Source organism: Silurus aristotelis (genome assembly GCF_946808225.1).
Source record: "Silurus aristotelis genome assembly, chromosome: 23".
Taxonomy (NCBI): Eukaryota; Metazoa; Chordata; class Actinopteri; order Siluriformes; family Siluridae; genus Silurus; species Silurus aristotelis.
Window position 1 is genome coordinate 15,038,230 of NC_139596.1, and position 25,080 is coordinate 15,063,309.

At 37.5% G+C, this 25,080-nt stretch overlaps 2 protein-coding genes across 2 annotated transcripts in view; both read right to left on the bottom strand.

The window, feature by feature from the left end:
* Nucleotides 1–514: 514 nt before the first annotated feature.
* Nucleotides 515–13,999, bottom strand: tmem116 (transmembrane protein 116). Its single transcript, XM_083527438.1, has 11 exons — nt 13,814–13,999; nt 13,477–13,523; nt 13,334–13,397; nt 11,671–11,799; nt 8,846–8,950; nt 8,684–8,733; nt 8,411–8,494; nt 6,640–6,775; nt 3,665–3,809; nt 3,322–3,401; nt 515–1,502 (listed from the first exon to the last, which is right to left on the bottom strand). Exons 1-11 carry the CDS (start codon nt 13,883–13,885, stop codon nt 1,320–1,322), a joined length of 1,095 nt encoding a protein of 364 aa, XP_083383564.1. The 5' UTR covers nt 13,886–13,999; the 3' UTR covers nt 515–1,319.
* A 6,260-nt stretch (nt 14,000–20,259) lies between these two features.
* The window catches only part of LOC310718489 (metal transporter CNNM4), a 32,248-nt gene continuing 27,427 nt past the window's right edge, over nt 20,260–25,080 (bottom strand). The window contains exons 6-7 of the mRNA XM_083527345.1: nt 23,745–23,920; nt 20,260–22,137 (exon numbers count right to left, since the gene is read on the bottom strand). Of these exons, the coding sequence (XP_083383471.1) occupies nt 21,895–22,137; nt 23,745–23,920 (419 nt within the window). The 3' untranslated portion in view covers nt 20,260–21,894. The remainder of the gene's footprint in view (nt 22,138–23,744; nt 23,921–25,080) is intronic.

The following is a 25,080-nucleotide window of genomic DNA, read 5'->3' on the forward strand; positions in this document are numbered from 1 at the left end:
GGGTCAGAGCATCTCCAAAACGGCAGCTCTTGTGGGCTGTTCCTGGTCTGCATTGGTCAGTATCTATTAAAAGTGGTCCAAGGAAGAAAGTGTTGAACCGACGGCGACAGGGTGACGGGCTGCCAAGGCTTTTTTTTTTTTTTTTGCATTTAGACAACAGTAAAGTTGAATTTGTGCTCTTGAATTTTTGTGGTTTTGTTTTAGTAACAGCTCATACAAAGGAACTTGGTGGATGCTCATTGTAAACGTGGTGACGCTTTCCTGTTAAGATGAGCTTGCATAACATTTGTGGAAGGAGTTACGGGTGTCAGCATTTTGTAATACTCGCACTGCTTTGTCGATTTTCAAAACAGGTAAAATGGGAAGCTGAGTTGCAGTTGTTTTTTTTGTGTCATTAACATCAGGAGAGGGAGTACAGGAAAGACCATGAGAGAGAGAGAACTGTGTACAACATACATGAGATGTTCCATTATATGAAATGTAAATGTGTGTATCATTCACACAGATTTCTGTATAGCAGCAAAGCGTGTCATGTATTTAATGAAAACGATTCAATATATCATATTAGCATCCAGATTTCTATGAAAACTGGTTTGTGTATATTGTTAAAAATGCTATACAACTCAAATGAAGTTCCCAGATTTTGTTTTTGATATACATTTACCCAAGAAAAAAAATGTCCCAGGCGTTGTAGCACTTTTCATGCACTACTTGAAATACGGTAGAAAGAAGAACCCATTCCTGTGTGTTTTAAGTAAACACTTTTTTTTTTTGTGGTTTTGTGGTATTTTCAGTTGGGCGCTCTGGGAAATGCTCAGTCTGATACCAGACCCCTGTAAACCAGACTCCTGTTTCGTCTTTGGTGTGAATCTTCGAAAAGGTAAAGTTCGTACTTTTTGTGCCAGACAAAAAGTCTAGATAAAGTCCTATCTTACTTGTCACTCTCTAACCTAATGAACAAGTTTATAAATGCTGGTTATAAACTTAGCTAGAAGGCATTATAGAGTATTTTCTATGCTTGGCTTTCTGGTGGCAGGTGCAGCAGCAGGACTCAGAACAAAACCAATACTAGACCTCTTCCTTTTTTGAAAACTCTCAGATGTTTTTTTTTTGGTCCTCGTCCATCTTGACTGGCCACCTGGCGTTGCTGTCATTGCAAGAAAATTCTCCATGTGTGATCTTAGAAGAAAATAAAAAAAAAAAACTCTTCAGATGTACTTCACACATGGATAGTAGTGTCACACGATTAACCAGAACTCCGTCAGGACAAGTCATAAGGCATTTTAGTCCATAGAGATGCATGTTTCTTCTCACATCCCTCAGAAATGTTGCAATCTTGTGCTGGATGAATAAAGAGTGTTGTAAGAGTTCTTCTGGGAGCGCAACAGTGGTGTTTGGGTATCGGCATCTCGCAGGGGGCCACTGCTTAGGGTGTAGAAACGTTGTTGGGTCCACCCATACACCAGACAGTTCAACAGACCCTGAGAGCCTGAGGTAAAGGCCTAGGAAAAAAAGAGAGAGAGCGAATGATAAAGAGACAAAAGATTGAGGCACAGAGACAGTGAGTGTGGTATTCTTACAGAGTGCCTCAAATATCAAGAGACCATCATAATTATCTCATTTATTTATTCACACAAGAGGGTCAAGGGTCTAATACTGGTGGCCAGTAGCAGTGCTGGGATTTGAACTCATGAACTGCCAGTCAGAAGCCTAACATTTTAACAACTACGCTATAACTACTTAATTTTGTCTAAAGGTGTGCCTGTTTAGGGAAGGATAAAGTCTTACAGTCTAGGATAATTCTTCTTGCCTCAAAGGAGTTGCTATACCCCTTTTACTTGAGGGTTTGATGTCCTGTGTCCTCTGAAATGCTTTTCTGCTCACCATGGTTGTAAAGAGTGATTATTTGAGTTACTATATCCTTTCTGTCAGCTTAAACCACTCTATTCTCCTCTGATCTCATTATCAAGCGGTTTCAGCCCACAGACCCTCCGCACACAGGATGGTGTGGACAACCTAACCCTAACCCATCACAACGATCAACCCTCAACCAATACTACAACCCACAACACAAGCCCCCACCCCCCAACACACACACACACATACAAACACTCATTGGCTGCAAAACCATTAATTAGGAAATTATAGTTCAGTGAGTAAGATATTAAATGTGATCATAATGCTTGTAAATACAAATCCCAGCAGCCCAGGATCCTACTGCTGGGCCCCTGAGCAAGGCCCTGATCCCTTAAGTGCACGGTTGTAATGACATAACTGTAAGTCGTTCTGAATAGGGGTGTCTGTCAAACGACAAAAAAAATCATAGTTTTCTACCATTTTTTGGAGTGTGTCTGTTTGTACCTATTCAGTCAAAAAGGAACCTGGTTCACAATTGGCATTTCAAGTCATATTAGATGTGTTCAGTGGGGTTGATGTCAGGGCTCTGTGGAGGGCTTTGTGAGGGACTTTTTCCACACCAAAGCCATAAAAATGTCTTTTAAGACCTGGGAACACAAAGAAGGAAAGGGCCTGTCACCACAATGTTGGCAATGCCCATTGTCTGACATGTCATTTCCCTTTACTGGAACTGAACCCCCACCAAAGAAACTACCAGATTATCATCCTTCCTCCCCCAAACCCAGATGCGTCCTTCAGACCAACACACATTGAAAAGTGATTCATCACTCCAGAGAGCACTTTTACTGCTCCAGCGTGCAACATTGGCATGCTTTAAACCAATACTGAGCATAGAGGTCTAAATCATAAATCTGCTCTGAAATGTTCTGGTGTTTTTAGTAGCATTTAAATCTCTAGTTAGTAATATAACATAGAATATGCAATGTTTTGCAGTCTAAGCACTGCTTTTTAGATGCTTCCACAGTAGTAGTATGTGTAGTTTATTGGGGCAAATTTTGCACATCAGAATTGACTTGCGGCATCCTATGACAGTACAATGTTTAACATCAGTGAGCTCTTCGTTCTCCTGCCAACGTATATCTATGAGATTGCATGACTTTATGCTTTATTTAATAAACATGCAATCATGTAAATAAACACCCAAACCGAATAATTGTGGTATACTTTCTCACATGCTATAGATAAGTGCCATTTGCAATTGTGACCAGTGCAACTTATGTAACTTATGACAATGAATCAACTGAATTCATCATATTTCATCATAATAGAACATAGTTGATATAATAATAACCTGAGAGTAACCATGTAATTCCAATTAGAAAAAAAAAAGATTTCCACAGCTACTGTAAAAATTAATAAGAGATCGGTTTCCTATATCTGCTGTACACCAGATTACTAGCTTACCTGTAGAATGTACAGGATAACGCCCACCTTTCCTTCCACTTCCTCTGGTTTGAATAGCAAAATGGTGGCCAGGAAAATCGCTGTCCAAAAGAGGAAGAAATCAACATGTTGCTTTAAAGAAAATCGGGTGCTTTTTTGGGTTCCTCTTTTTTTATGCTTGGAATCCCAAAAAGAGTCCAAAAAGGAAAAAAACAACAACAAAAAAAGATTCCACTAAATGCAGCCCAGATTTAACAGGATTTATAATTAGGTACATTTAAGAATACTGCACAGCAGAATTCAACTGCAGTAATGTATCATAAATACAGAATTGATAATACAGGAGCATGCTTTTCATGTTCACCTGGTCCCCAGCAGAAGAAGAATGCAGATGGGTAAAGGACCATGCGCTTTTCCAGCAAACGAAGTGTGGTCCTTTGGCGGTCAGCAAAAAAGCCGTGAGAAGTAACACAGCGCTTGTACACGGAGCGAGCTTTCACCATCAGCACCTAGAGCAGAAAGAGTAAAGGATTCAGGATTGATGATATGCTAACATATGAGGAGGAGTATGTATTCTAAACTAGATTCAGATCTATGGGGAACTCAAACAACCAGCAACATGCATGGCATATACACCAGACTACAACTGCTAGAACACACACACACACACACACACACACACACACACACACACACACACACACACACACACACACACACACACACACACACACTCTCTTAGTCAACCTGTTTCTCATCAGACACCTTTTCTGAAAAGCTCATAATGCTGCTAACCCCCATTAAAGAAGATATTTAAAATATCTGGCAAAAAAAATGCAGACTTTTTTTTTTTTCGTAAGTTTGAACTAAAAATGTAGAAAACAATATAACTAGATTAGATCCATATTGAAAATGTTTTAATCCTCCTCAAGAGACCAATTCCTTTACCGATCCCTTACCTACCTACACCTAACTACTTTTCTCCAAACAGACAAACATGCCAAGTCAAGTCACGTTTATTTCTTTAGCGCTTTTCACAGTGGACATTGTCTCAAAGCAGCGTTACAGAATTTAAGAGTTATGGTGAAGGATGTGTGTTTATCCCTGATGAGCAGCCGTGGCAAATGTGGCAAGGAAAAACTCCCTTAGATTTTATGAGGAGGAAATCTTAAGAGCAAACAGACTCAAAAGGGGAACCCATCCTCATTTGGGTGATATAAAATTTTTTATTATAAATATTTAAAACAATACAAAACACCAGAGAGTGAGAACTAACATGAGAACTGGAATGCAAGATTATGAGTAATGTTCTTGCTACAGTCTTATAAAGTCATTTGAGGTTATGGAACCGGCACATAGGCTATAACTCACTTCTGTGTTTTGGAAATGACTTCACCTACATCATGGATACAGCATGTAAGAATGAAATCAGAACCATGCCCGGTTTTGTTTAGTCCTCTACCAACTACCAGGCCATTTCTTTTTTTTTAGGTTTAATGTTTCACGCTTCCACGTCCTTACTCAGCATTCACCTCCGCTATTGCGTGCACTTGCACATATTGAAAAAAAAATCAGGGAAATAAACTGCTGTTCAAGGCCCTTAGGACAAAATCTTCTCAGCAGGCTTATGGGTCAATCAGCCATATGGGTAAACCTTGCGTTGTTTGTGTGTGTTTGTTTTTTCTTTGTTTCAAGTGGTCAATCTTTGGCATTGAAGTGGCTTCTCGAAGTCAATCATGTAAAGTGATTGAGTTTTACAGTGACAGAAGGCAGGGTGAGGTTAGAACACTGGTATGTGCAAATTATCATAATCCCTTGCGTAATTATTCACCCCTCTTTGGGTGCCTGTGTCATCCTGCTCTTTCTTTACTATTTGATTTTACACTTTACAACATTTAAAGGTGCATTTATTTTATTGTGTCATGTAGAAAATAGCAGATATGGGTTGGATCCACCCTGTGACACCCATGGAGCAGTATTTGCTAGAACCACATTATGCCCATCCCTGTTGACAAAAATGCTCAGATTGGACGGATATGTTTGTGGCTAAAAATGCTGACTGAGTCATTTTCCTGTTACTATAAATATAATTTTGGGGTGTCATTGCTACCATTTTGTAACTCATGATGAAATCTATGCTATGAAGAATCTTTACAGTTCAAATTTCTCACTTCTTCTTTGATTAAAATTGAGAAACCATCAACGTTCTTTTCTCATGACCTGCTTCACGTTATTCTTACTCAGTTCTCAGTGCAGGTTTTTTTTCTGGTTTCAACAGTGACAAATTCCTGCCAAAATGTAAATGCCACATTTGAGACAATTGTATATTTTTTAACCTGTTCATTTAATTATATTACATTAATAAGGGAATAACACACACTTGTCCATGGAATAGCTAAGCACCCATGAGATAATATATATAGTAATATAATATATTATTATAGCTGTATAAACCTTACAGCTGCTTCAGGTGTTGTATTGTATACTGGTGAATCTCTGCTGTTAGTTAGTGCACATATGCCTTTTGTTGTTAAATGTTATGCGATGAACGGGAGGCAAGGCAACGTAGGATGAGCAAAAGCATAGAATGATCACCGGCAGGATCGGGGGGGGGGGGATCCGCGGTGCGCTTTGGGAAGAAAAGCGCAGCCGTTGAGAGAGTGCCGGTGGGAAGACACGTACCGGGATACACATGAGCGATAACAACGACCGCCGAGAACCAACATATAACAACAATAACGGACGGTGAGAGTGTGGAAATTTAAATAGGAGCTGGTGATGATGCTAAACGAGCACCATATGTGCGCGATTGAAGCCGGGAGCTTCAGAGAAAGCGGCCGAGAAAACACCTGACACGCTGAAGGGGGCCGAAGGGGGCGTGGCAGGTGGATTCCTGACAGATAAACTTGTACTGTATGTATTTTTATAGCATGCCTTCATCAAACAAATCGCGGCAACGCTGTTGTGTAAAAAAACCCTTAAAAAACACGTGCATGCACATTCTCATTTATTAACGCACATCATGTACATAAAAAAATTTCAAGCACGTTAATATCCTGCCGCCATTTTGATTTTCGTTTATCTCGATGCTTTTTGGCAACCCCCTAGGACATCGACATAACCGGGTTCCACTGTGTGTATATATATATATATATATATATATATATATATATATATATATATATATATATATATATATATATATATATATATATATATATATAAATATATATATATATATATATAAATATATATGGTTATAGGGTTTTATATATATATGGGACAGATAAACTGTAGAATGGAGAATAGATTAAATGTAGAGATTAGAAAGCAGCTCACCACAATCCCAATAAGAGTGAAGAAGAAGGTTATTAAGAAGATAGCGATGGTGTAGTCACTGACGATTTTACAAGCCATAAGCATCTCGCTCTCCTGTGAGGTTAGGTAGAGAGAACCGGTGTGTAACAAAAGGCATCTGTAAGTATAAATGAAAAAAATGATAGTTAGGAAATATGCGAGTCTGAATCACATCATATAGTATCATGGTTTCCATGTACAAGGAATTTGCCATGCTGGTAATATAAAAGTATGAAAAACTATTTAAAAAAAAATAGAGTAATAAATAAAGATAAAGACATCCACTATACAGATTGTGCAGGGTATGTAAAGTGAGGTAGTGCAAATAATAACACAAGTGAGGCAGTGCAATAATCATCATTTATCCCCGAATGAGTCCAGGAAGCAGAGTTGCAATATAGTGGTCCTTCTTGCAATGCATATATATATGCAATAAACAGTGTGTTGTTTACATTACTGTAGTGTTAGTCATGACTAAGTAATGACTTATGACTAACATGTACTGTAACATAACAGCTCTAAGTACACCTGACCATCACACCTGACCATATGTGTCTATACCAAAACAGTGGCAAATCATACCGCAGTTTGTGCTAAGTGACATGATAGAACATGTTTGAGTAAGTTAAAGTGAAAGCTACTACTACAGCATGCAAAGACATTGACCCCAGTGTCCCCCTAAGACCCCACAAAAACAGCCTAAAGATACATGAGATTGGATGGTTCCGCTCAAGAACCATGAAGATGGATTTAGATTACAATTAATAAACAGTTTGCAACAAGGCTTAGGAGCTACACTACGCGGACAAAGTATTGTAACATGACTTTTCCAGCCATTGGTTCTTCTTCCCAAAACCGCTACTACTAAGTTGGAGGCACACAAATTTACAGGATGCCTTTGGATGCTGTAGCATGACATTTTGCCTTCTCTTGAACTAGGAGACCCAAACCCATTCCAGCCTGGCAATGCCCCTGTGCACAAAGCCAGCTCCATGAAGATCTGCTTTAAAGGGTTAGAGTGGAAGATCTTGAGTGGCCTGCTATAAAGCTCTAACCTCGGCCCTATTGAACTCCTTAGGGATACATTTTACAAAGCGAAATGCACGCGACGCCTCCTCACCTCACCTACATCCGTACCTGACTTTACTAATGTTAATGAGGGAGCTGAAATCTCCTAAAAACACTGCAAGAATCTATTGTAACAGCTTCCCAAAAAAGTGGAGGTTATTATGAATTGTCGCTTGTTACTTGCGAGTATCAAATAAGTCAAACCAATAATAACCCTTGTTTTGTTGCACTGTATTAAAGTAGGTAAAATAAAATACATAAAATTCAAAATGCGAACACAATAAACAAAGAAAATGACACCCACATGAAACAAGCCATAAACTCTATAAAACTCTAGTCATAAACATGTGTAGCCCTGTGTAATCTCCAAACACGTCACCTTAATCTTTTTAAAGGGAGCTTAATTTTATTAATATTAATTTTTTGACAATAATAACCATCAATGCACAATAAAGATATTTGGGGAAGACTACTGCTTAGTTCTCAGCTTCAACCACCAATTGCCCAAAATAAAAATAAAATAGAGAGAGAGGGATTTTAGTCATGCATTAAGTCATGCAAATATTCTGTTTCAACTGTTAAACAGTTTCAGTAGCCTTTCAAAAAGTTCCTTAACATTGTCCGAATGAACTGCGTTGGGGTTTTCCCAAAGAAACACACCATTTAAAAAAAAAAAAAAACATACCTGTATGGCTGGGTAAAGTTCACATAACAATGCGACACATTTCCTGTTATGAACACTGGCACAGTGAGGATCAGTGGCAAAACACTGGAATGTGAAAGAATGAAAAGAAGATTGAATAACAGTGCAAATACAGACATTTCAATACAATCTATGAACATAATGCAGTGTAAATAGGAGTATACTCAATACATGAAGCAAGGATACGTGGATGATTAAACACTAGGAGACTTATAATACTGTAAAATAGAGAATCTGGAATAACGTCCTACATACCAGGACATAACTGCTACCAGATGACTGCATTTGCTAGGCTGGGCCGGAAGCTGAAAGGAAAGATTCATTGAAGGTTAATTCCACATGGGACCGTTCTAAGTGAAATGCCTAATTATAATCAGAGCTTATGATTATTATTATTATTATTATAGAATATATTACCTGAGCTGGGAAACCATTCAGCCTGCAGTAATACTTCTCTTTTAGACCAGTGTAGAGCACCCACACATAGTGAAGTGTATAGAAAAAGGAAGCCATGAAGAGAGTCTGTTGGGTGAAACAAAAATGGAAAACCCCACTGGTTATGAGAAGAACAATAGACCATTTTATGTATTTTCTTTTTCATTGATGCTTATCTAACTGTTGCCTTTGAAACAGGACACTTGCTGTCCAATCGTTCATTCGATTCATCGTTTGTGATTTTTCAGTGCTATTACATTTGTTGGGACTTTCATGCTAAATGACTTATGACAATCATATTCCAGGTAAATTAGGAAGTTCTAAAGGTGAAAATCATGGGGATTTGTCCTGGACCTTGTGATATTATGAAAATGTACAAGCATAGAACAAATAGAACTAAAAGAAATATAACAAATTTAAATTATGTGAAACATTAACCACAGGTGAGGCATAAAATAAGTCACATCTCGTTGACATCTCAGTGACATCTCAAGTCATCTGCCTGTCGTCTCTCCTCCAACCCTCCTGTCTCTTTGATCCCAATTTAAACATTGGCAATCCACAGCTCCATGTTATATAGAAACAGTTTGACCCACGTTGTGAATATAACCATTGCCTGTGTCAATATCTTTGTCTCAGCTGCCAAAATATTTGCTCAGTAACCTAGTGATCAATTATTTACACATAGCTAAACATCTAAGGGGCAAAATGGTTAAAACTTTACTACATTTAAGTCTCTCATACTTAACTTAGCTGAGAACAGTGTTATAACAAGGGTCTGCATGTGAGTACAAATAAGAAGGAAGCATAGCAGTTATGAACTGTTTAGCAGGACCACGCATGCTCAGAGATTACCATTGCACGCACTCAACCCATCCGATCCTCAGGGTACACAACCCAAAAGATTAAGAAATGCTCTCAGGATCTCTCTTACTAATCGCTGTAATATTTAATAAATGATTTGCACATTTGAGTGATTATGAAAAGACTGAAACAACTCATTATGGCCTTGGGTAAAAATCCCAGATTCAGCCACATGGTCACTTCAGAGTCATCTGGCTATTAACACATGAAAAACTCACTTTATTGCCAGAGTATGTAATTTCCCAGCTGTTTTTTGCTGGAGTAAAATCAGAATCATACATAGCCTCACAAGGACAAGCTTTAAAACACTCCAGGACATATATGATGCAGTGTTCAGCCCCAAAATCAGTACATCAGTTTTTTCCACATTGTTGTTTCCTCCTGATCTCTCTCTTTTTGTCTCACACACACACACACACACACACACACACACACACACACACACACACACGCTTCTGATTGCACCTAATGAGCTTATGTATGCTTATATGTCCATCCGTCCGTCCATCCATCCATCCATCCAGCCATCCGATTGTATGTCTAACCATTCATTCATCCATCCATCTGCTTGTATGTCTAACCATTGATTCATCCATCCATCCATCCATCCGTTTGTATGTCTTACCATTTATCCATCCATCCATCCATCCATCCATCCATCCATTCATCCATCCATCCATCCGCTTGTGTTTAACCATTGATTCATCCATTCATCTGCTTGTATGTCTAACCTTCATTCATCCATCCATCCATCCATCTGCTTGTATGTCTAACCATTTATCCATCCATCCATCCATCCATCCATCCATCCATCCATCCATCCATCCATCCATCCATCCATCCATCCATCCATCCACTTGTGTGTTAAACCATTGATTCATCCATCTGCCTGTATGTCTATCCATCTATCCATCCATCTGCTTGTATGTCCATCCATCTATCCATCCATCTGCTTATATGTCTATCCATTCATCCATACTGTATTTAAGTCCTAGCTTCTGGGTATGTTTTTATGCCTAGAGTTTGTGTTGTACTCTGAGGGAAACATCTAACCAAAGAAAGTAGCATAAAATATTGCTCAGAAGAAACAGACATTTTAAGCATGAATCCAAAAAATCCATGCAACTTGTTTGAAATCACTTACTTTTAATGATAGACAAAACTGTTTAATGTTTTACCACGCATTCATGAACTACACTTCTGCTCTTCAACTCATATTAAGACTCTCTACTGAACTAGCCTATTACAAGGCTGCATGCTGCACAGAAACGTTCACACTGATTACTAAACAATATCAATCAACATAGATTTTTAAAGTCACCTAGTGAGTGAGAGAACCGGTTTTGTGTTTATAGGTCTGGGGTGTAACCTCTAGCTTCAAGTGCAATTTGTAAGTTTTGGCTTCTAAATAGACAAACACATTAGTGAACAGACAAACTTAGCTCAAATACACTTTTTCTAATGTATATTAATGCTATTATGTATACGGAATGAGTATGGTAAGGAATTTCCCTTTCAATTTTATATTAATACTCTCTAAAACAGCTACATAGCCCACAAACAGCAAAACAAATACAAGAAGCCAACTAATGTAGTTCATTGTGTCTGTGCTTCATTAATGTGTTCATCAATTATAGCCATATGGATCAGTCTTCTGTACACTGCGACAGGATGCAGCATGTGGTATTTTTCATTAAGGACTGCAGCACAGCTTATTTCTGAGACACAGTTCCATAACACCTTTGCACAATCAGCAATGTATAAATGTATAAATAGCAAAGTATTAATGTCTACATGTACACTGTTTTATCAAACAAACAATAAAAGTTTGTGAAGCAGTGTTGAAGCAGTGTTCTTTGATTTAGAAACATTATTATAAAGTAGATACCAAAAGTGCAGCTTACTACTGGTTGTGATAATAAAATCCAGATTTTTCTATTTACCTGCTCCACAGTATGGAGGTTGTAACAGGTAGCATGGGATTCACAGGAGTTGCTGTAGAGAAGAGCCCCACTCAACCAGCTCACAGCTAACAGCAGGTCCGTTAAACTCAAAAGAAACAGAGGTTGTACCTGGAACATTGAGGAAAGAATCATCTAAACCCTTCTAGACCTTACAATATCAGTACTGGATGAAAGAAAAAACGATAGATTTGTCAGAATGTCTCTTTTGTCACAATATTATACACCAATCAGCCATAACATTAAAACGACCGGCATAATATTGTGCAGCTCACCCTTCTGCTGCCAAAACAGCTCCGACCCTATTAGCATGGACACCACAAGATGTCTGGTGATGTGCTGTGGTATGTGGCACCAAGATGAAAGGAGAAGCCTTCGTGGATCGAGCATTTTTGTCGTGCACATCCCAGAAAGGATTGATTTAGCGCTGGATAATTTAAAGGCCAATCAAGAAACCCTCTATCATTTGTTTTCCATCATGAAAAGGAGAACTTGGTTCATGACCATGTTTACATATCAAAGTAACATCCACATAAATGTCAGGACTGAGGTTTTCCCAACAAAACATCATCCAGGGCATCTGCTAACTCGTCTTCTTCTTATAGTGCATTCTGGTGTTATCTCCTCCCCACTCGCTCACATGTAGCTATCTATCATAACCAGCATTCACATTTCCAGCAATTTGTGCTACAAGAGCTCTTCTGTGGGATTGGCCCACATGAGTTAACCTTAGCTCCCCTCACGCAGCAATTCAGTTCAAGTTAGCTTTATTTCTACAGAGCTTTTAACAATGGACATTGTCCCAAATCAGTTTTACAGAGATTATAAAAGGTTTAAAAAATATAATGAATGCCTCTAAGTTTATTAGTAATAAACAAGCCAGTGGCAACAATGGCATGACAAAACTCCCTGTGATGGTATGAGGCAGAAACCTTAAGAGAAACAAGACTCGAAAGAGAACCTGTCCTCATCTGGGTAGCACCAACCCATTCCTTATAGGTCCATCATTGTTGAGGTGTACTGTTCAGTGATGGGTCTTTCAATGCAGAACTGTCCATACATGTTGAACCTCCTTCATTTGACTACTTTTGGTAGCTACTAACCACTGCATACGCAAAATACCTCACAAGACCTGCAGTTTTAGAGATGCTCTGACCAATTCGTGTAGTCATCATCATTTGGCCATTGTTAAAGTTACTCAGATTCTTATGCTCCTCCATTTTTCTTTTCTGGCATGAAACACTTTGAGAACTAACTGTTCACTTGCTGCTCAATATCCCCTGCCTGTTAACAGCTCAATCACCGTTATTCACTTTACCTCTCTGTGGTTTTAATGTTTTGGCTGATCAGTAAATATAATGTTCAAAGGAATTATTCCTGCATTAGGTTTCATGTGATAAGCTTCATGTCTGCAGCAGTCCTGACCAGGATGAAGATGAATGGATAAATTAATGGACTGTGTTGAAAAAATATTAATAAATATATATATTTTAAAATGTCACCTGGAAGGTCAGTAAGCACCAGACCTCCAGAACAATATATTTGAAACACTCAAAATGAAGAAACTTAGTTTCACATTTGTTTTCTAAAAGCAGCATACTTGAAATATGTGTTCATAACCTAGTGTATTCATTGTATATCTTACCTCAGACCTTCGTACATGTTTTTGGAGAACAGTGTAGAAAATGATGGAGCCCGAGCCTAAAATACTGAAACCAGATATTCATATTACAATCAGTCTACAGAATCCAGGACATGTGCTTTTGAAAAATCTTACTTTTGCTTTACCTTAGAAGTGCCATTGACATTTGAATCCACCGGACTGCAGAGTAAACCTTAAAGAAAAAAGGATATATTACTAAGCCATTATATAATCAGTGCTTTCTATTTACACAATGCATTTTTTCAGTGAGTATGTCATGTCATCTGCCTATAAATACATTTCCAATGAAAAAAAAAACAATGTTTAGACTTCTTGTGAACTTGTTTCATATTATTTCAGATTAACTTCATAAAAAAAGCAATAATATAGCAAGCAAACATCTCAAAACATGCTCTTTCTAAACCTTATAATTATAGCCAGCTGTCTCTAGAATAAACAAATTATACAGCTGTGTATACTTACAGCTCTCCAGTCCTCACTTGGCAGTGTGGCATTAGCTTGAGAGCTGTTTGAAAGATACATGTACATCTGCATCCCCAGGTTTTCAAAAATACCTCTTAAACAACTAAAACACACCGCACAGAACAAAGTCAAATCCTCAACTAGACACTCACACCAACTCACTCGACTACGCCCTCATCATCATAAGCCCCGCCCACTCAACTCAAGTAAACGCACTCGTCATAGCTCCGCCCCTTTTAGGAAGGAAACTACACAAATGGAAATTCCGGATCTTTTTTCCTGAGTCAGAGCATTTGGCAGTGATGTGAATCAGGACGAGATTCTTTTAATTATACAATATGTTTGTTAGGTAAAAAGAACCAATTATTACATTATTGTAAAATAGGTTTTAAGATTATTTGAAAAGAAAGTGAGAAAGGTGTTTACATGTCACATATACATTACAGCACAGTAAAAAAAAATTCTGCAGATCCCTGTTTGGTAGTAAACTAGGGTTCTAGCATAAGATCAGCCTCGATGCAGTGGAACTGTAGTATAGAGGGTTAAGGGCCTAAGAGTGGCAGAGGTGTTAATCACTTGTTTGTGAATGGAGACATTGCCTAAATTATAATAGATCGATTCTCAGAAGGTTGTGAGTTAAATCCTAGCCCCACCAAGATTTTGCTTCTGCTGGTTATTTAATTTCTCAGTTGTATTAATTTGATAATCGTAAGTAGTTCTGGATGAGTGTATCTGCTTGATGTAAATGTAACGCACATCATTAACTCACTACCAGTAGTCAAATGAATTCTGGATATACGATTATAGATAGGAAAGAACAGTATATTATCCTTATTTTTTTCTTCATTTAAGTGCATAAATATTGTCTGGCTCTTATCAACTTCAAGCTCCGAAAACATGTGTCAATGGGGTTGAGGTCTAGACGTCTTTATTTTTTACCTAATCATTCAAATATTGATTTGCTGGTGTGCTTGGGATCACTGTCCTGTTGTATGATTTAATTTCAACTCAGTGCAAGCAGCAGGAAAGATGGCCTCACATTTGTCTTTAGAATATTCTGGTGTAAATTGAAGTATAGCATTGTCTCAGTGACTGCCAGTTTTCACAGCTCCTGTGGCTCCAAAACAATCCTAAATAACCAGCCCTTCTCCTGTCACCATGCATTACAGTTAAAACATAAAAACAAAACATTTAATGGAGGTTGTACTTTTAAATGTGCATAAAAGCATGAGGGGCTTTCGTGTAGGCCTGCAGAAATGGTATTTAATACCAGACTCGTGAATTCATAGCTGCTTGAAGTCAAGCCAGCAGATGTAATGTGGTGCTCTGTTGCAACACCTTCAGTCCTGGCATTCATGTGTCAATGACTCACTCTGTGAATTAAACTAAGGTTGATGCATTAACCAATGTTTATTATGTTTTATACACCAATTAATCAGCTTTAATTCAATTTCAGTACTTTTTTTAGTCCTCCCACACCATGAGGCACATTGGATGGCAAGAACCTGATAACTGACTTTCTGTTTCCCTTGCAGTTTTGTTAGGGGGTCGGGTTAAAAGCTGAACTTCTACCCACCTTCTTTTGCAGCCGGGCTTGGGACAGTCCATAATGGAGTACTTTATTTTAGTTCCCACAACTGAGTACACATGGGGTGTTAAGGGCCTTGCTCAAGAGCCCAAGAATGGCAGCCTGGTATGGCTGGGACTTGAACCCACAAAAGACTAATGCCTTAACCACTAGTCTACCACTTCCTCCACATTGAGCTTATGTTGAGAATTAAAAGAAAGAATGTTCATGGCACATCACAAATGATTACAAATGAAGAAAACAGGTGATTTTTAATCTGGGAATAAAGTGTGCATATTGGGCCTCATTAATTTGCATCCATATTTTCAAATGTCACGTGGGTTACATTGTTAGATATAGTCACACAATGTTATAGCAAGTTACAGGCAGCAAATCAGTTGTAAGTTAGTGCAGTGCATTTGACTATTTGACAAATTTTCTATTTTATTTGATGTTTTATTTCTAAGAACTGTTCAACATGTAATCAGGTATGAACTGTACATAGTTCTATGGTTGTCATACAACATACTGTGATCTTTCTTTTTCATACCAGTGTCTGCACCAGCTATTTTATTAGTCCAGACATGTTTTTAGGGGAAGTCTTTCAGCCTTTTAGTGCAACAACATGCCTCATTTATCACATTTATATGAACATTCGCTTTGCATAAGTCAAGTACGAAAAGTTTAATTACATTATTAATAGTTTTGGAATTGTATTTTTCAAAGGTTTAAAGTAATTGATATTTTGAATCACATCTATCAAAATATGGATCTGTGTTACAGTAAAGATGAATTAGGTATGAATGAAATGAGGTGAAAAGAATCTGGTTTGACATGAAAATGGAGAACAAATGGAAGAAAGTAGATGGTCCCTAGCACACTAAGGACACATTGTCCTAATAATATAATGGTAATATATCAATTTGGTATAATATGCTATAAAGACATACCATAAAAGTCCTTTATTTTCCTTTGAAACATGCCAGTATTTGGAAATTGGTTCCGATGAACAATGCGCAATGTTCATATACAATAATTCACCAAAGACTACGAGTGAACTCTATAAATGTCGGTTGTTAGTTAATTCTGTTGTTTTATAGAGTAGATCTTTTTCTCACTTCATAGCATGGACGTGGATTTTCCACAGACCCATCGAATGGACTTTCCCCTCTAGTGTGGCCTAGTTAAAATATGTGACCAAACAACACCCATTTGACAAGAGTGTATTTTAAACACTGAAATAAGGAAGTGGCTACACTTGCGCTAACATAGTTGCACTTTCACAAAGCAAAAAAAAAGAGATTTTCCATTTGGAATACCCTGAAACATCAGATTTACATTTGATTTTCTGGTTCTTTAAATATGACAAGTAGAGTAACCTTCCAGTACTTCCAGTGGTATACTGAATAAAAGTATTTTTGGGGATTTGTGTGTCTTTTACTAAATACAACTCTTTTCATCAAAGCATGCTGTACCTGTAAGTGTATAAACAATCTATAGTCTGTATGTATTAAAGCTGTGAAATGTAGGGTTGTGTCATAACCTCATGCTTCATTGCTACAGTGACTCTCGATGTTATAATAATCAGAATAATTGTTATAGGCAAAATAGTTCACTCGGAGAAGTACTTTATTGCCTCAATTGACTAGATCCTGGTGGTTGTCATGTAATATGTACAAGTGCAGATAAAAAAAAAAAAAAAGAATGCACCAACAATCAAACAAATTGCTAGGAACACAACTCCAGGGTTGGTTCTGAGTTGGGAAAAACACAACATGCAATTTATACTGATTTGTGCTTAATCTAGATGTGCATGTTCACAGCAATCAGTTGAGCACTGACTATGTGTTTATAAATACAGTATTTTATTCCATAATTATAATAAACAATGTGTAATAGCAGACAAAAAGGTTGTGACTGTAATTTCTTGCAATATATATATATATATATATATATATATATATATATATGTATGTATGTAGGTAAAGAAAGCAACATTTTTCCATTTAAAAGAAACCGGAGCAGATGTGACAATCTGAGTGTGTTTGTGGAAGATGCTGACATCTACATTAGATCTTTTGAGTCCTGCAATTTCTAAGGTGAAGTGACAGTGGATTGGACTTCTTTGTCCAGCACAACCAACAGATACTTTTTTATTGTTATTGTATTCATGGTCCGGTTCCGATGCTTAAATGCCCATTTAAAGTGATTAGATAGTGAACAATGTCAGAATGGCCAAATCTGATATACTTATCATTGTGTGATCTGACATATTTCTATTATAGCCAGGTTTTTTTGGTACATTTTAGGTTGTAAATGTACCCCGTGTGCGTGTGTGTGTGTGCGTGTGCATGTGTGAAATGATGCTTATGTACATGCTGCTTCATAAGCCTTTTTTCTTGACACACGTTTCTTTTTTCTACACATGTAATATTTACACAACTAATAAAATACATATAGACATATAAAACTTTAACAGAAATGTTGAAATTTACTGTGAGAGTATAATAATGTATCTCTAGACAAAACATTGAGCCCTCAAAAGAATGTCTGGGGCTTTAGGTATGGGACTTTTTAGTATGTGCCTGGATGAAGACACGGCCAGTCCATTTGAAAATGTCAATTTGACTGCGTTTTTTATAAGAGCAGCTTTAACTATTTAAAATCACATTCATGTCATTTATAGTCCTACATTAACATCATATAAAATTATATATTCTCATTAATATTAACTCAGCCTCATGGCTGGTTTTGTGATACCAACCTGTTCTTCATTAATGTCCTATAAGGCACAGGTCTATGTGTGTGCCTTGAACTTTTTACGGAAAGAACGACTTATGGCAGAAAATGTCAGGTGTCCCAATACTTTTGTTACAAACTTGTACATACATACATACTGAAGGTAAGGAAGAATAAATGATGGTTAAGTGAGCGACCACAAGATGAGCATCAGGATTTGGACATGCCATATTGTGTTTGCCCACTAGATGTCCTCATTCTGTCACCTTCTCCGTTTCTAATAATTATCAATGCCACCTGTGTTGTTTCTTGTGAGATATTCATGTGAGAATATAAGTTCCACTGTTTCCTGGAATCTTTGCTCAGTGTTTAGTGTTGCTTGGCCTTTTGAGTCTCAGGAGTCAAAAGTGAGTTTCTGTTAGATGTTTTTCTGAGATGTTTTCTAAATCAGTTGGATTTATTTCTATTTAAACCAAAATTTTTGTCTATTGGTAAAGGTTCATCTTCACCTGTGGGTTCAACCTGTCTTCTGTTGTTGTCTGAGTGTCTGTGTCTCGCTTATCTTTGTTCAAATCCCTACCCCGGCATGAAGGACTGATTCGCCTGTGACCGGTTCAGATGAGGGTGTATTGTGGTGGTTTGGTGAGTGGGAAAGTCAACCTGCTTACTTTAGTGGTTCATCAAACATTACAGATTTCCATGAAGATACACAGAGCGATTGAGCCATAGAAGGGAACGATGGTTAGCTTAGTGGCTCATTCCTTTGACTTCTAATTATCAGTTTTAACACCTTAAATATTAAACGCACTTGAAACGTCTATGCACTTCATGCAAAAATTCAATGCAAAGATGTTATAAATAAAATCTAATATAATGTCACAGCTCTGTCCTTAGCAGTTCTCATCCAATGAGGTCAAGGTCAGGTACAGATGGATCAGTCCTCTACTTCCACTTCGTCTACCTCTGTCTCAAGTGTCGGTGAGAAAAAAAAAAGCACAGACAAGCATACTGGAAATGAGCTGCTTAGTTTAATGGGCTTAATTCTAAATCCAAACAAAATGTTATGTAATATTGCAGGGAGTGAGTCTCTAACTTGTATCCCATGGCCAATTAAATGGTGTCTGTCTAAATCTAATGGGAAACTTCACCCATTTAATACAACTGACCTATATATAAAAACACATAAGGAATGGTTTGAAAACCATAAGAAACAGTTCTGAATGTTGTCTCAACCTTTAGATTCCCCAGATCTGAAGCTGATCAGGCATCTATAGAGGCCCCATTTTCCACCTTAAAAAACATAAAAAAAATCAGCTGCTAATGGTGGCACCACAAAACCCCAGGACACCTTCGGATGTCTTGAGTTTATGCGTCAATGGGTCAATAGCATGTGAAGAACCATTTTATAATAATAAAAAAAAAAAGTTTATAGTATCAAAGTATATCCACAGCTTATAATTTTTCACGAGCCAATTCTAATTTTGTAAAATGTATCTTTCCAAAGTAATTAATTCACTGGTTTCACATGAAATGAAAGGAGTAGGTGAGAAGGTGAGAAGCTTCATCATGAACATCTCATTACAGCTCAACTCACAGAGGATGCAGTGGAAATAACCTGCTCTCTCATGTCTGATAAAACCACATGTCAAAGGCAATAAAGCAGAAGCTTTCTGATATTTATTTGGCTAACACTTTTGCCCTGCATACAGGTTGTTTAGAATGAGGTTTGTACCCTCCAGATTTGGTGTAAAGCAAAAGAAAATCCTCACAGTGAGAAAAATTCATCAAAGAAAAATATTATTTCAAGGACTTTTCTGAGCGAATTTTGTATAAATAAAGATTTTTGGTTGAACACAAACTATAGATTGTATTTGTAATGAACCAGAAATGTGACACAGTACCAAGACATGCTGCTGCTCTAAAATAAGCCTTCTGAAGAACCATAAAACACCATTAGAAATACAAAAACAGGACAAAATGTACAATTCACAATAAAATATACAACTCAAATAAATACAGTATGTATATATTTCTATATATATATAGGATGGGTTAACTTCAAGTTCAATAGTTGAACCAAAAAATCTTATAGCTTGTTTTTTACACAAGACATTTTTCTCTAAAACAGGAAAGTGCACCGTCCCCCCGATACATTCCTGCTCACTTTGGAGTTGAAAACAAACAAACAAACAACAAAAAAAACAACAACAATGACTTGACTCAAGGTTACATGAATATAGGCGTTTCACTTGACCGTGATTCACTTAAACATGAACCACAGAAAGAGAAGCACAGACTGAAAAAAATAAAAGAAAAAACATGAGAAAGTTCACTTGTAGTAGGCGAATACATGAACTCGATACGAGATGAAATATCAACATGCTTTCGTTTTTTGTTTTTTTTTTGGTCACTTGTTTTATAGTTCTATACTGAATAACAGAGAAACTGTTATGATATAGATTTTATATATATATATATATATATATATATATATGGTGCTTAGAGTCTCCCTGAGATACGTCTTAGATTTTGGTGCGATTCGGATTCAAGATGCCGATTCTTTAAAACTGTTGGGCAATGAACGTTTTTAAAAGAACCCGTTCACAGCTTTTAACTTAATCTCTCCTTACCGACATCTGTAGCGTAGACGTGATTACTCCCGACTAAATACAATGTATGGGTAAAAGTATTGGGACACCTGTCAAATGCCGTTCTTCCCCAAACTGGTACCACACAATTTTATATAGGATGCGGTACCATTAAATTTTCCCTTCACTTGAACGCCGAACCTGTTCCAAAACAATACACAATGCCAGCTCTATGAAGATATGCTTCACGTGGGTTGGAGTAGATTATCTCCTTCTATAGAGCTCTGACCTCAACCCTACTGAACACCTTTGGGATGTATGTGAACACTGACTGCACCCCAGGCTTCCTCATCTTCTCACCTACATCAGTACCTGATTTTATTAACACCCTTGTGGCGCTACAATCTCTACAAGCACACTAAAAAAATCTAGTGGAACATCTTCCCAGAAGAATAATGAGAAGTCCACAAACTTTTGCCCATATATTATATATATAGTGTCTTGACTTTATGGATGTTTATGGATGATGTTATTACTACTGTACATTTAGTATTTTGTTGACCTAAAACCTATTGTTTAGTTCCTTGTCCAAAACAATTGTACAGATTTATAGCTTGATTTTCACTTGATGAAAAAATGTTTCAGATTGTTCCGATTGCTATAAAGTTTTCCTTGCATCCAATTTTTCCCCATCGTACCTACACTACACATGCAAAGGATAGAGATTACTTTGAAAAATGCTGGAGCAGTCCTTCAACCCATCTCCACTGTTTATTCAACAAATGTAAATTTGATGTCATCTAAAGTGGATTTCAACAGAATTCCCCATGACATTTTTCCATAAAAAAAACAAGCATTCTTCCATTAAAAAAAAAATAAAAAATCTTTAAAATGCCCAGATTCCCAAAAACTACTCAGTTCAGGCGTTCAATCATCCGGACTTATCTTCTCAGTGCAATCACGCTGTGAATTCTTTTTTCCTCCTCCAGTTCTCACACTTCTTTTTGGCAGCTTAAATTTTTTAGACTATCAGAATGGTAAATGCATTATATGTGTCTGTAATTCAGACATCTGCCGGTGTGATTAATTAGGCTGGAAATTGTGTGTGTGTGTGTGATTGTGTGTATATAAAGTAGTGTATTTGACGGTAGTCTCGAAGCATGCTGTTAGAAAGTTGTGTGTGAGCGTCAGATCTCGCTGTGTGAGCTTTGATTGGCCTGGCGAGTAGACAAGCAGTTCTGCTCGTTTAGGAGTGACGTGTGTTCGTCCGGCGGCGTGTCCGTCATGGGTAGTGCGAGTGTGATGTCGGATGGAGGCTGAGATTCTGCAGAAGTGGTGTTCTCCTCACGCATCTGCCCGCTGTCTGGAGACTGGGGGGAGTTGTCCAACCGAGATGCTATCAGACCGTTCTGATACTGCGAGCGAGTGATCTGAGACAGAGAGAGACAGAGAAAGATTTAAACACGTAACATGTGTATGTTTCGAAAGAAATGACTGATATTACTATATGTCTTAGTAACAGAGTGATCACAAAAAAATAACATTTTAGATCGATAATTATGTTGACGTAACATAAAAGCTGTTTCAGACTATCACTAAAGAAACGTGTGTTTCTGTGTGTAAATCTAATCTAATCTAAACCTATACAGGAAACTGAGCTTTTACGTCTAATTGATCAGTAGAAAATGCTTTGCTACTACTAATGTTGAAGCTGCACTTCCTATATATATATATATCAACACACACATTTATACAGTATATAAGAATACAGTTTATACAGAATCCTATATTATATATGGAATGAAACAAAACATTTAAAATGCAAACAAAAAAACATAAGTTACATGAATCCAATAATAAAAAGGAATACAATTGATGCATTTTGGCTGTTGCAGTCGAATATAATGTTCAATAAAAGTGCTAAAATGTGTTAAATTAAAGAGGTTAAACTAATAAAACAGCAGATTAATTAATCAAAATGAATGAGACACAAAAAGGGGTCACTCTATGGCTAAGACTCTGGGTTACTGATCAGAAGTCAGGGGTTCAAGCCCATAACCAATCCTTTCCTCTGCTTATGAATATAGCTGTGAAGGATTTTTACAAGTGTTATTTCTAGCTTTAAGGCTGTAAAATTTCAATCTTCTATGATTTTGATATGTGATATAATGCACATGTATGATAGTGATATGGGCATGCAATTTATGGTGAGTCATTTTGTTTCTTTTTTTATTTTTTATTATAGATAATAATGCCCCTGGAGTACAGAGGTTTAAGAGCCTTGCTCAAGGGCCCAACTTTTGCAGCTTAGCAGTGCTGGGCTTTGAACATCTGACCTTCTGATTAGTAACTCAGATTTTGTCCATTGTGTGTCCTTTAGCAAGTAATTCAGATTTCAAGAAAACTCTACACAAGCCTTGTCTATTGCTTCCCTTCTTTTTTTTTTTTTTTACCAGAAAAAAGAAGTCTCATACAACCTGTATTTATATACTGGAAACTGATTATTAATGATGAATGTGTCCATCATAAGTCAATTTCCCAGAGGGAGTTAGTGAGGGGAAGAAAAAAAAAAAAACATTTTTGTTTGGTAGGTTGCCCATCCATCGCATCAGATGATGCTAATCAGCATTTCAACAAACAGAATTGTTTTTTTTTATAAAGTGTTCATTCACAACTCCATCAATGCATTTTACATTCAAGTTAATATACTAATGCCCTAATGATTTCTTTTAGATCAGATAAGCTGATGTTCAATTGATTTGCTTACTTTTGTGCAATTAAAAGGTAAGAAGTGCCCCACTTTCAGTAGGTCAGTAAAGCTATTATTGCCCCCTATAGGTGAAAATTTGAAACTGCAACAAATGCAGTTAAGAAAAAAAGTTAAAATTTACCAAATATAAACAACCTAGACAAGAAATCATGTTATAATAAACTTTTTAAAGCCATGTCATTATTAATACCACCCTGCCCCAACAACATGCACGATCCTGAGCGGTTGCTGAAAATACAGACTCAAAATAGCGGTGTTCATTCTCACCTTGACGATCTGCAGGTCTGTCAGCGCCCGCACGTTGAAGTCGGGAATGTACTGCGCAGACGAGGAGCTGTTCAGCTGTGTGTTGCTGCCACTGATGGACTGAGATTCTGAGCGATCGGTGTGGTTAAGTGACGCTGAACGGTTTAGGCCGCTGATGCGAGACGGTGAACGGAGCTCTGGGAGGCAAAGGGACACAAAATACACGTGTGGGTTTAATATTAACTGTCGGGGTGTTCATGTGTACTCACTAATGCACAAAATAATAATATAACAAGCTGAGAGAGAGAGAGAGAGAGAGAGAGAGAGAGAGAGAGAGAGAGAGAGAGAGAGAGAGAGAGAGAGAGAGAGAGAGAGAGAGAGAGAGAGAGAGAGAGAGAGAGAGAGAGGAAAAACATTGTAACACATTGACGCTTGAAATCCTAGAAGGCAAAAATACATTATCAGTTAAGGTTAATAACAATATAAGATATAATGAGCAAAAAGTTCTGGTTTATAGTGGAGCTCAAAAATTTACTGCACATGCAACTCAGGTCAAAGCTTCTAACACAGTCGCATGAGGGGTAACAACAATTTCAATTCATTTAACCATACAAAATATATGTACCGTAATTTCCGGACTATTAAACGCACCCAAATATAAGCCGCACCCAATGAATTTGACAAAGATTTTTATTTTGAACATAAATACGCCGCACCTGTCTATAAGCCGCAGGTGTCTACACTGAAACTAATGAACTTTACACAGGCTTTAACGAAAGACAGTGTCTGTTACACGGCTTGTATCTAAACAGTAGCCTACCAAGAAAGTCATTGTTCACCGTCTTCCTTCTTCCTTTCACAACAATTTCTCTCGGGAGTTTATCTTTTGGCATCGTCATGCGTTTAAAAATCACCATCGGTGAATCTTTTCTCCCGATGCCGTGCAGCTCAGAACACAGGTGAAGTGTTTTTCATGCCCGGTTGTTTTCAGCGTGACAAATAATTTGCATTTTCTGTAGACAGTCCGAGTGAGCGGCAGGTCAAACGTCAGAGGAACATCATCCATATTAATGATGTGGTGCGGCCCGATTCAGTGGGAACGCATCTGATTTAATATAAAGTGTTTCTTTGGTTCACCTGAACCCGTTCTGCAATTTCATTGGTCTAATGTTATGGGGCTCAGTTTTTTGGCATGAAGCTTGTGAAACCGGGAAAACCCCCAGAGAAATCCATATATTACCCGCTTCGTTGTTTAAAATGTGGGGTACAAAGCGTGAGAAAAAAGTAGTGGCTTATAGTCCGGAAAATACGGTACTTTATATTAACATTCCCCAAGATTGTAGCAAAGACTTTAAGC

Bases quoted from the DNA above. Each gene is read 5' to 3' on its own strand.
- tmem116 (XM_083527438.1), bottom strand. From the start codon at position 13,885: ATGCAGATGTACATGTATCTTTCAAACAGCTCTCAAGCTAATGCCACA. The intron at 8,734-8,845 runs GTAATATATTCT...CTTTCCTTTCAG, and splicing joins TGAATGGTTTCCCAGCTCAG to CTTCCGGCCCAGCCTAGCAA. The intron at 6,776-8,410 runs GTATGTTTTTTT...TTATACTTACAG, and splicing joins AACTTTACCCAGCCATACAG to ATGCCTTTTGTTACACACCG.